The sequence below is a fragment of the Diabrotica virgifera genome, chromosome 7 (genome assembly GCF_917563875.1).
Source record: "Diabrotica virgifera virgifera chromosome 7, PGI_DIABVI_V3a".
NCBI lineage: Eukaryota > Metazoa > Arthropoda > Insecta > Coleoptera > Chrysomelidae > Diabrotica > Diabrotica virgifera.
In genome coordinates this window covers 41,095,151-41,108,488 of record NC_065449.1, presented here as the reverse complement: position 1 = coordinate 41,108,488, position 13,338 = coordinate 41,095,151, and the positions used below count along the sequence as shown (strand labels likewise).

The following is a 13,338-nucleotide window of genomic DNA, read 5'->3' as shown; positions in this document are numbered from 1 at the left end:
ATGATAAACAAATATTTCTAGCTACTACCAGAGGCGTACGATAAGGGATGGTGAATGGTTGACCCTTCTCAAATTCTACGCCACTGGAGGAATTACTATTTTAGTACCATTTGTAGATTCTCCAATACTTTCTACGTAATATGTTAGGAGATAATAGAAGAAATTATACTTGCTATCAAGTTATAGATAACTTATTTGGCATTCCGGGCTCAAACTCATATAATAGTTCGTTTCTACGTCGTATCCTCACCTGAAATGAAGTTAGCAAACTATACTTTCTATCAAGTTATGGATAACATATTTGGACGTAATTTGGACGTAACGTAAATAATATACTGTTCATTGGTAACGATAAAGTCATTAGTTTTCGAGATATTTGAAGTTAAATATGAAACGGCACAGTTATTTTGATTAATAATTTATGATATGAATAAAATTTAAAAATTATTTGTACCCAGTACATTAATAGTTATTTTCCTAACAAGTGCAGGAAGTCATTCTTTTCCGCACGTGACTGCAGTTTGCCGAACGACGCGAAGCGGGAGTTCGGCAGGCAGTCGAGTGCGGAAAAGAGATTTTCTGCAAGAGCTGGGAACAATATTTTTTCTAAGAGTTTTTAAAAACTTACCAAATCTTAATCAATTAATTTAATTAATATGAAAATACATACACAAATTAATTCTTTGACAAGGTTGTCAAAACCAAACTTTCAATATAATTAGTTAGCATGACGACGATCTTGGTTTCCATGACGATGATTCAAAACGACTGTTATTGTCTACCGAATTGACTTTCGAATATTATGTCAAAATAATTTTATTTCATCGAATTGTCGCGTTAATTTCAGTAAAACAGGAATACAATAAGATATATTTGAAATAAATTAGTAAATAATATTTAAATATTAGTTTATTGCATGTATTACAATTACTTTAAGGCCATATTAACATACCTAAATAACCACGCGTGCGGAAAAATAAAAACCGCATGCGGAAAAGTACCACGCGTGCGGAAAAGTAACACGCGTGCGGAAAAGTGAAACTTTCTAAACTAAAATGAGTGCGCGAAAGTAGACATTTTTGCACGCTCGTAGAAAAAACTATTTGGCGTATTCATATCATACTTGGCAGAAACTGTAGGTACTGTACACAGTACACCCTACTAAATTAAAATAAATAAACGTTTATAGCTACTGCCAGAGACGTACGACAGGGTTAGTGGCTGATTGACCCTTCCCAAATTCTATGCCACTGACGAAATTGCTATTTTAGTGTAATTTTTTGATTTTGCCATACTTGTTATGTAAATAATGTACTCTCCATTTGTAACGATAAAATGATTAGTTCTCGAGATATTTGAAATTAAAAATGAAGCGACACAATGCATTAATCAAAATAGCCGCGTCTTTTCATTTTTAACTTCAAAGATCTCTAAAGCTAATGAATTTATCTCTACGAATGAAGAGTATATTATTTTCATAGGAAGTATTAGATAATCCAAAAATGGAACTAAAATAGCAATTTCGCCAGTGGCGTAGAATTTGGAAAGGGTCAACCATTCACTTTCTACTGTTGTACGCCTCTCGTAATAACCAGAAACGTTTGTTTAACATAATTTTGTATTTTGTATAGTGCCTATACTTCCTGCCAAGTATGAAAAGGATACGTCGAATAGTTTTAAAATGCTAAGCAAAAATAGCTTTTAAATTTTTAGATAAAACACCCTGTAACTCAGTAAGGCACCACATTTTATTTATGTGTTTTAGGTTAAATCTTCGTATTTTGAGCTAAGGTTGCTCTAGTTACTATATGGACAATTATTAATGAAACACCCTGTAGAATTCCTACTGTTATTTTGACATTAATTTTAATATTACTGCTTTAATTGTGAGAAGCTACATCAATCATCATCAACTAGCCTATATTTGTCCACTGCTGAACGTAGGCCTCCCGTAAAAATTTCCACCTATTTCTATCTTGAGCTTCTTGCATCCAATTTGTGGTGATGCGCTTGATATCATCCGTCCATCTAGTCGGTGGTCGTCCTCTGCTTCGATATGCCTCCTGCCTTGGTCGCCATTCCAGAATCTTTTTGGTCCATCTCTCATCCGTCAGTCTGGCAACATGTCCTGCCCAAGCCCATTTAGCCATGGCTATTCTTTCAACTGCCTCCGTGACTCCTGTTCTTCTTCTTATTTCTAGGTTTGGTACTTTATCTCTGATGGTAATACCTAACATTGATCTTTCCATAGCGCGTTGTGTAACTCTTATTTTATTTATTGTTCTTTTTGTCAGAGTTAGTGTTTCTGCACCATATGTAAGAACCGTCAAAACACACTGGTCAAAAACCTTTCTTTTTAAACAAACTGGAATATTAGACTTGAAAATGTTATTTAATCTACCGAAGGCAGCCCATGTGAGACCTATCCTTCTTTGTATTTCAGTTGTCTGGTTATCTCGGCCTAAGCGAATCTCATGCCCTAGATATTTGTAAGCTATTACTTGGTCGATGCTATGACTCTCAATCTGAATTTTATCGCTGACTACAAGGTTGGTCATAAATTTTGTCTTTGAGGTGTTCATTTTAAGACCAATTGTTTTTGACACTTTATAGAGCGTGTGCAGCATTTTTGTAGCTTTATCAACTCTATCAGATATTAAAACGATGTCATCGGAAAATCTTAGGTGGTTCAGATCCTCCCCGTTTATATTGATTCCCATATTATCCTCTCCTTCCATTTGCTTGAACATATATTCAAGAACAGCTGTAAACAATTTCGGGGAGATAGTATCACCCTGTCTAATTCCACGTTCTATTCTAAATTTCTTGGTATCTTCATGAAGTCGAACACAAGCTGTACCAGTTTCGTAGATACTTTTAATCAAGGCGATATATCGGTAGTCAATGCGGCAGTCAGCCAATGCTCGAAGCATTTTATGATGATCTATATTATCGAACGCCTTTTCATAATCCACGAATATAAGAAAGATAGGCTTGTTATACTCTGTGCACTTTTCTATTAGCGTTTTTATAACGTGTAGATGATCGTTTGTTCCGTATCTGGAGCGGAACCCAGCCTGTTCACAAGGTTGGTAATTATCCAGTTTGTTCGCAAGCCGTTTTGTTATTATCTTCATAAATAGTTTGTATGTATGGGAGAGCAAACTAATAGGCCTGTAGTTCTTCAGATCTGAAATGTCACCTTTTTTATGCATTATGGTTATTATTAATGAAACACCCTGTAGAATTCCTACTGTTATTTTGACATTAATTTTAATATTACTGCTTTAATTGTGAGAAGCTACGGCGATAGAAAAATATCTTACAGTGAAGTAGCCAACTTGTTTAACGATACTTTCCCTCATCATTCCTCTATCCATAAGGCGACGGTAGAAAAAATTATAAAGCGCTTTGAGAAAACTGTACAAATAAAATATGGCAATCAAACAGGTAGACCAAAGACTGGTATTTATTACAAAAAAACTTTAAATATTTTATGCAGTCTCGTTGAAGATACACATATATATCCTCAAGCAGAGCTACACAAATACATTCATTTTTTAGTCTGCGTGTACTACATAAGAATCTAAACCCTACAAAATCTAGTTGTTGCAAGAATTAAATAAAAACTATGTTTTTCCGACAAAACAATATTAACACTGTGTGGGAATGTAAATTTATTTGAGTCAGGCAAGCCCACATTACTGGATACGTGAAAATATACCTAAATACCACCAAAATTTAAACCGATGGTCGGGTATACTGGTACTCAGCTAATTGGACCTTTTTTTGTAGAAGGAAGCTTAACAAACGATAATAAATTATAAAACGTAACTTAGAAATGAATTTGCCCTGCCTGAGAAACAAGTTTGGAGCCCATTTTAATGAGATATGTTCCCAGAAAGATAGAGTTCTAGCTCATTTTGGTGTAAATGTTGAGTATTAGAGGAGAGGAGGGAATTATGGAATACCAGTTACATTTTTAAAAATAACTTATTTATTTTTGAATAAAAATTCTCAAAATCATCATGACTCCGTACTACAACTTATTGCAATGAACTATCACCTTAAGAAATAAAATATTTATTTTGTTTTTATAAAAATATTTATAACAAAAAAAAAGGTAAAAATGGAGGTTAATATGAAATAGTCGGGTAATATGGAATACATGTTATAATCATTGAAAAATAAAAGAGTTCATAAAATATTAACCATAAAGAAATATTTTCAACTATAAAAACCATATTTTTAAGTTAAGTATGCTAATCATTATTGCTTCTACTTTATTTACAAAAATTACACACATAATCTTCTTTCTCTGTTCCGGTACAGTGAAGGTGGGCTCACAAACAACAGTTTAAGCATTGAATCAAAATCTCTCCTCGATTATCTTCGAAGAATTTTCCATTACAGAAGATACATTAAAAGTCTTTGTTTTCTTGTTCTTTAGCTAACCATTTTGCTAAAACTACCTACTATTCCATAATAACCGACACGTCATCTTGGAATAATAACCTTTAAACTGATGGACAAAACACTATTAGGCAACAAACGACCAAGCTATGCAAAACTCCACTTCTTTTACATACTTTACATTATGATTAATCTCAATGTTTAGATCAAATGCATAGTTGTTTCGAACAAGATAACTTCTACTTTAGATTAACTTCTTTATCTTGTTCTACTCCTTAATTTGCCAGGTTTCGAAGTAAAAACCAATCAAATTAGGTTAGCTGCCACTAATTAATGAATTAATGGAAACTCAGTCAAATTTCGTTCTTTTTTACAAATTTTCCAACTTTTTTATTCCTTTTATACTGACACTGACAATACTCAATTTTTCTGTATAAATATCTTAATAGGGAGACTTAAAATACTAATTTTGTTTACACATTAGATAGCAACTGAAAAACTACCTAACTTGACATCTGCACTAACTAATTTTCTAATTGTAATTAGTCCAAAGAAATGGTTTAAACATATTGAAACATATTAGATTAAAATGTTTAAAAAATGACCTGCAAAAACATTTGAAGGTCACCAAAACAAACTTTTTTCTGTAGCGCCTTGTACAGCAACAACAAGAGGTCAACTCTGGCTGCATAACATAATGGGATTATTATTCGGTAATTCATAGTATTTTCACACGGTGGCAACACCTAACAGAGCTGTAAACTCAGTATTCCATATTTCCCGACTATTCCATTATACCCTTTTCTCCTCTACCTACTTAGATCAGACTGTTCTCGGACAATGGATTAGTAAATTAGACAGTATTGACTGGCCTCCTCGTTTATCCGATCTGAATCTTTTATAACCGATTATTTTTATTGGGGATACTTGAAAAGTAGAATTTACAAAATTTATCCAACAACTGTTGTAGGTTTACAGGATTGCAGAATTGCCTAAAATCAAAAGTATGATATACGGTTGAACTAGTATTGAAGTGGAGATTTTATTAAAGTTATAAATATATAGGTTGTTATATTTAAAACACCAGAGTGACTAGTGATATCAGAAGAATGGTAAATCTGGCAACATTTCAAGCATCAAATGTCAAATCTTCGTAACGTAATGTTGAAACGGTACTTTAATAATAACAATTTAAACGAATCACTACAATCATCATCATCCAGCTCTTTGCGTCCACTGCTGGACATAGGCTTCCCTCATTTTTGTCCATTGTGCTATATTTTGGGCACTTTGCATTCAATTTCTTGACATTTTCTTGAGGTCGTCAGTTCAACGAGTAGGATCACTGTATCACTACAATACCTTCGTATTAATGAGATATATTAAATGTTAAAAAATTATAAAAATATATTAAAAATTTTTTTTATCAGATAAACCTTTGGTTGAAAAAACTTGCCAGCGAATATCACGATAAAGTTACTCTAATCGAAGGAGGAAAGTCATACGAAGGCCGAGATATACTGGGTGTGAAAGTAAGTTTTGGACCACAAAAAGGCAAACGAAGTGTATGGCTGGATTCACAAATTCACGCAAGGGAATGGTAAGCATTAAAAATTAAATCATTTTTAGTTTATATTTTTACTTTATTTGGAGTACTAAGGGAAGCATTTTTACTGGAAATTTACCGCCTGAGCAGATGGGACCTGAGTTATAAATAGTAAAATTCCCTCATCTTCCTATAGTCTCAGAATAAGCATGGCTTGCATATTTAGAAGCCTCCGATGATGTTACCAGAGAAGGTTTTCCATTGTTTTTAATCTGGCAGGATATAAAAAACATAATTTTCTTTGCTATTAGATTAAAAACTTAAACCTTTTAAATGTTTTAATCCATTTAGTCCGTTCTTTAACGGTAAAATATTGCAAAACCTCTAAATTTTAAAGAACCGCTTGGATTGACATGAAATTTGGCATACACATAGCTAACAAGTCAAAGAAAAAAAGTGATATTGTGCCGATATGTGCTTTTGCCCTGGGGGTGGTTTTCACCCCCTCTTGGGGGTGAAAAAATATTCGTCCAAAGAAAGTCAGGAAATGGATAAACTGGCTAATTTTAAGTAACTTTTGTTCTATAGAGTTTTTTCACTAAGTCAATACTTTTCGAGTTATTTGGCAGTGAATATGTTAGTTTTTTCAACAAAATAATTTTTTAGACGGTTTTTCGCAAATAACTCAAATAGTAGGTATTTTGTCGAAAAAACATTCTGAGAAAAAATATAGCCTGTAAAAAATTTAAAAAAAAAATGGTGTATATATCACGTCTTTACACCTAGTAGAAGCAGAGTTATAGCTAATGAAAAATAGGTTCATATTCGTCAAATTCCAAATGGAATACTTTAACGTAAAATAACCAAAAATGAAGCACATTTCGGGGGAAACTCATTACAACTTATTTAAAGTGTTTAAAAAAGATTCATTTTTGTTTTATAAAAAAAAATTCTAGCATCAAAATTAAACATGTTACGCTCAAAATAAAGTTAGTCCTTTTTGGTTTTGGTAGAAAAATCGAGAAAATCACCCCATAATTAGTATCTTAAATGAACTTAATCGTTACGACTTCACAAGTTTCTTGACTCGTGCATATATTGTTTATATGATCTGTAAGTTTCATCGGTTCAAAGTCCTTATTATTGAAAGGGCTGTAGTTAAAAGGGGTTGAACGAGTCACTAATCACGAATGTATGCAAATTTAGAAACACCAAATCTCAATCAATTTTTGTATAACAGAAAAACAAAAAAATACATGATATTCAGAAAAGAAAATCTGACTTTTTTTTGTTTTTCGAGATTTTTGGTATCTCTAACAATTTTTAAGTTATTTTGAGAAAAAGCATATTTTTCAAAATTTTAATTCTTAAAAATTTTATTTTGAAACCAATTTTTTTCAAAAATAAGCACTTTAAATCGATGTAACTTACAGATCATATAAACAAAACATAAGTACAATAATTTGTGGAGCGGTAACGATTAATTTCATTTAAGTTTCTAATTAGCGGATGGTTTTCCAGATTTTTTTCGCAAAAACAAAAGGAACCAAGATTATTTTGAGCGTAACTTGCTTAAATTTAATGCTAGAAACTTTTTGTAAAAACAGAAATAAAGCTTTTTTCAAATACTTTAAAAAAGTTATAATGGGATTTTTCCAAAAAGTGCTTAATTTTTTGGATATTTCACGTCGAATTATTCTATTTGAAATTTGATGAATATGAATATCTATATTTTTCATTGGCTATAACTCTAGTTCCACGAGATCCAGAGACCTAACGTGTACACCATTTTTCTAACTTTTTTATAGTTAATATATAAACTATAATAGTATATACTTTTTGAGTTATTTGCGAAAAACCGTCTAAAAATGTGGTGATTTTGTTGAAAAATGAACATATTCACTCGCAAATAACTCGAAAAGTATTGACTTGGCGAAAAAGCTCTATAGAACAAAAGTTACTTAAAATCAGTCAGTTTACCCATTTCCGGACTTATTTTGCACATATATTTTTTCACCCACAAGAGGGGGTGAAAGTCACCCCCAGGGCAAAAGCACGCATCGGCACAATATCACTTTTTTTCTTTGACATGTAAGCTATACGTATGCCAAATTTCATGTCAATCCAAGAGGTTCTTTAAAATTTACAGCAAAAACCGTGAAAGAATGGACTAATTCACTTTTTAATCCATACATGTCATGATACTATTTAAATGATAATCACCAGTGGTGATTCACCACTCTAATAAAGGGAGGAGAACAAAAATTGTTATTTGTCACATTTAATGATGTTTGTTATAAACATAACATTTCATGTTCAATAGTTAAATTAATTTATAATTATTATATCCCAGTCAATGGGAGCAAAAATAGGATATTACCTCCGAATTTTATCCTACTGCATGGATTTTAATGAAAGTTTGGGAACATACTCTACTTATCTTCTAATTCAAAGTCTGCCCTATGTCGATGTTCTCTTTTATCTTGGGGGTGGTTCCCACCCCTTCTTGGGAGTGGAAAATTCTTTGGTTAACCCGGCATTGGTCGCTAGGTAGATTGTTACGCGAGTGGTCGCGCGTGAGATTTTCTCTCACATATCTAAATTTTGCCTTTTTTACAAAATAAAGTTTTGAAAACAGCTTTTAACCTTTTTTTGTTAACTAATAATAAGAAAAAAATAATATAACATAATATAGATAATAATATAATAAAATAAAAAGAAATAATCGGAATTAAACAAATATTAATCAATCTCCGTATCTTAATAATTTACGGCACAGCACACAAATATAACAAGAATGCTCTGGAAAAATTAATTGATAACAAGAATTACAATTTTTTTTACACTATTTCAGGTTTTAAGTGCCAAAATATAATTAATTTTTATGTACAGTTCGTAACGCGGGTGGTCGCTTGATGAGAGAATGTCTCACTTGAAGCGCGCTGACTCAACAATAGGGTGATATTAGGTCAACTGAGTCACTATCTAAGCGGACGAGTCTATTAGATTGTCGAGGGAGGATAGTTAGGAGACTAGAAGGAACTACAGAGCGTATAATTTCCCAGAAAAAAAATTCTGTGCAATTTTCTGAAACCGTGAGAGAAAATCTCATATAGCGACCACTGGCGGGTTAAACTAACCACAGAATTGGCTAGAAAACGTAATTCTAAGCAAAAACTGTTGTATATTTTTTTTTGTAAACTCAATACTTTGTGAGTTATTCGTGGTTGAAAATTGGCCATTTTCATTGAAACACAACACCTTTTCGAAATGTTCTTTGCGAATACCTTAAAAACCATGCATCTAACTAAAAAAACTTTGTATAACATTTTTTTAGACTATAAAAAAACAAATAGATTCTTTCCTTCATCAGTCTTCTAGTTATAATAAAAAAAGAGATATGGTAGGTGAAAAGAATATGTTTGTTTGTCGTGTGCTCAAATTGGTGTTTTCAACTTGAAATAAAAGAGAAACGGTCGATTTTAGGTATATAATGCTACCAGTTCCTTTTATAGTACTTGAAAAGACCTTTAAAATGAGCAATCTTGAAGGTCGATTACATTCAAACTAAGCGAGATATTCTGCAAAAAAGTTGATGACTAATGTATTTTAAGAAAAAATGAGAAGTATATGTAAACCCCAGCCACCAGAATTTAAATGCATCGTTTTCCTTCTAACGTCCCTTTTTGTTATAGTGTTATTTCCAAGTTCAAAAAGTTTTTTTTTTATTAATGGCTTTGACAGAGCCAATTAGCCAGACTATTTGTGTTTTTTTGTATGGTATTACAATAACAATTTTAAGTTAATATCTAAGCCTACTTATTATCTAAATTTACAGAGTGTTATACTATCTTAATGGATACATTTTTCAATTTTGTGTGATATTTTTACAAATTTACAGGACGTTACATATTCGTAAAGACATTGTAACGTCTGCTTATTTTTTGGAAAAAGAATTTCGTTTAAATTGACAGGTAAAGGACAATTTAGATCAATTAACTTTTCATACATTACTTTAATATTTTGTCTGTACAGTCCACACTCCAATATGAGGTGCTGTAGATCTCTCATTCCACCACAGGCGCAATATGGGTTATCACTGATACCTATGCTGTGTTTGTATGCTGGGGTTAGTGCGAATTATGAATGTTCTTTGGAAAAACACTTTTTTAAAAAACTAAACTTCACAATTAAAACTTTTATTTCGACAAACAAAGATTTTAGATACAACTCAATAATTTAAAATCAGACTTTACTTTAACATTTAAATTAGACTTTTATTTAGAGATTTTAATCAGACTGAAAAATATTGATTTTTACATGGTGTTTTATAATTTTATAATTGCTGATCTTGCTGTCCAATACGTCGCAATTAGGTCCAGAATGTTCAACGCTGCGACGCGGCGTAGCCTCGTGTTGATTCCACGTGGTAGAATATACTGGATGGTAGCGGTCGTTGTACTATAACTACTCCATCCCCTGAAGAAGTTTTGTAAGGGATGAACAAAACTTTTGGATTGGCATCTCTTGGAATTTCGTTGCTAGAATTTTTTTTTTGTATCTGTAACATATACAAGGCAAATAATTTTAATAAAAATCTATACAGGAGTTAACCAAAAAATGGCTATGGCCATGGTTCCATAATTTTGGGTTATTTCTTCTGGATGTTCTACTTCCTTCGGAGAGTTTATGGAATTTTTCTAAAGGGATGTGGTCTATCCTGAATGGTTTGAATTTCTGTAGTCCTAATTTTTGGGAAGTATTCGCGATTTATCTGGAACGTTTGCTCTTGAATTTATTAACTCTGGATATTTTGAAAGTTAAATTTATTTTTTTCTTTATCATTTTTTGTTGTTGTCTGTTAGTAATCTAAATCCTTGCTTGTCCCAGGTTGAGGGGAATTATTTCTGGTTTGTTTTTCAGTTTCTTTATCTTCAATTTCTTTCCTATCGTCTGGCTGATCTTGTGGGGAAGGTTCCGAATTAGTTTTTGATTTAGGTTGATGTTTTATGTTCTTCTTATGTACTGTAGCTTTTGATGTTTTTACAGTAACTTCGTTATTTTCCTTTATAAGTTTTGCAGAATATCGTGGAAGTAATTTATTCCTAGTGACTGTTTTTCGGGTATAAATTTTTGTACTTGGTTTATACGTAATAGGGTCTTGTCTCGATTTGTTTCTATTTTCGATGACTTTATTTTTATTTTCTTGTATATGCTGATTTACTTCCTTGTATAATTCCTTTGTTATCTCTCTATGATTTTGAATATAATTATTCAGTATTACTTTCTGTATGTCAACGTCAAAGGGATCTTTTGCGTCGATATGGCCGTTTAAGATGTCAATGGGTCGTAACTTCGTTGCGGAATGTATGGAATTATTGTACCCAATTATAGCGTATAGAATTTGTTCTTTTATCGGGAGCTTTGCCTTGGTGTTCCTTAGGATTCGAAGACGTTCGATTAATGTAGAATAAAATCTCTCAATTATCCCGTTGGATTGCGGATTCTCTGGTGTCGTATAGTGGATTGAGATTTTATGAGAGTCTACAAATTCTTGTATTGCTCCATTTTTGAATTCTGTACCATTATATTGTTGGGAATCCATGATGGGTTATAAAAATTAGTAGGGCGTTGAGTACATTGATTGCGTTTCCTCCATTTATTGGATAGGCTTGTCCATACTTCGAAAATGCGTCTATTATGGTTAGAAACTTCTGTCCATCAGCCTGGAATAAATCGATGTGAACTATTTCCAGTGGTTTAGTGGGAGTTGGTGTAACCATAAATTTTGGTTTGGGAGGAAGTCTGTCATATTTATTTTCTTGACATATATCGCAGAAGTTTATGATATCTTCTATGTCTTTCTTCATATTAGGCCAGTAATATTTTCTTCTTATTTGGCTTTCTGTTTCAGCTATTCCTCTATGGTTCGTTTTACCTTCATGATAGTTTTTTATAATTTCCTTTTGTTGTTCTTCTAGGTTAACATCTTCCAATAAAAGATTACATTTTACTAAGTCATATGCGTTGTTTTTAAAAGTTTTTCTGATAATTTCGCAAATTTCTGCAAAAATTTCTTCTTCTGCTTCAAATAAAATTGCATACTTCTTTTTCGGGTTGAGGTGTTCCTTAAAAATTTTTATGGTATCAGCTTTTAGCTGATCTTTCGATAGCTGGATATGGTAACGTCTTTTATTCGGAAAGGTTTGTATAATTGCTGGAGGTCGTGGATTGTAGTTGACGATTTTGACTATAATTTGGTTATTGTAGAAGTTAAGTGGTTTTTCCGAAATAGGTATACCAAGAATTGGGTTTTCTACTGCTGTATGTATTGTTTCATTTCCGTCTTCATCCATGTTTTGATCTTCGTTTTCAACATTGTCTTCTGGGATGTTTTGATCTTCGTTTTCAACAGTGTCTTCTGGGATGTTTTTTTGGGATTAATTCTGTTGCTTTTTCTTCTACAATCGCGTCGATTATTCGATCTGCATCTGGATTACTAGTTGTTGACCATCCATCGTCTTCCATGTCTACTAAGTCGTCAAAGACTTCCTTAATTTGTGAATCGATGTCCTTAGTTTCCTTTGTGTGAATTTCGATTCGAGACAGTGCGTCCGCATTGGTGTTAGCTTTTCCTTTTTTGTAAATTACCTCGTAGTCAAATTCTTCTAATTTTAATCTCCAACGTACTAGTTTGGAGTTGGGTTCCTTTAGGGAAAATAGATATTGCAAGGGACGGTGGTCTGAAAGTATTTTAAATTTCATTCCAAATAGGTAGGGTCAGAAATACTTAGTTGCCCACACCATTGCTAGCATTTCCTTTTCTATTGTTGAGTATTTGGTCTCAGTTTCATTTAGTGTCCTGGAAGCGAAGGCAATTGGTTTATCACTGCCAACTGGTCCTTGGGAAAGTACTGCTCCGATAGCAAAATTGCTGGCATCTGTTGTGAGGTTAAACGGTTTGGAAAAATCTGGATATTGCAATAAAGGCTCATTCATTAATAATTTCCTGCATGTTTCAAAGCATTCTACAAATTCGGGTGTATGTTCGATCTTTGCGTCCTTTTTCAAGCATCTTGTTAGAGGTTTTGTGATTTTTGCGAAGTCTCGAATAAATTTTCTGTAATATCCCAAGAGTCCAAGGAATCCTCTAATTTCTTTTGCTGTTTTCGGTATTGGATATTTTTCTATTGCTTCAATTTTCGCTGGATTCGGTTTTATTCCTTCTTGTGTGACTACGTGTCCCAGAAAATTAACTTGCTTTTTTAAGAATTCGCATTTGTCAACTTGGATTTTTAGTCGGGCTTCTCTCAATCGTTGGAATACTTTTGTGAGATTTACTATGTGTTCCTGTAGTGATGTTGAGTATACTATTACGT

The 13,338-nt window shown here is 32.6% G+C and overlaps 1 protein-coding gene across 1 annotated transcript in view; it reads left to right on the top strand.

Moving 5' to 3' along the window:
- Positions 1 to 13,338, top strand: part of LOC126888498 (uncharacterized) — a 157,878-nt gene that overhangs the window by 83,158 nt on the left and 61,382 nt on the right. Inside the window, exon 10 of the mRNA XM_050656835.1 lies at positions 5,844 to 6,013. Within this exon, the coding sequence (XP_050512792.1) occupies positions 5,844 to 6,013 (170 nt within the window). The remainder of the gene's footprint in view (positions 1 to 5,843; positions 6,014 to 13,338) is intronic.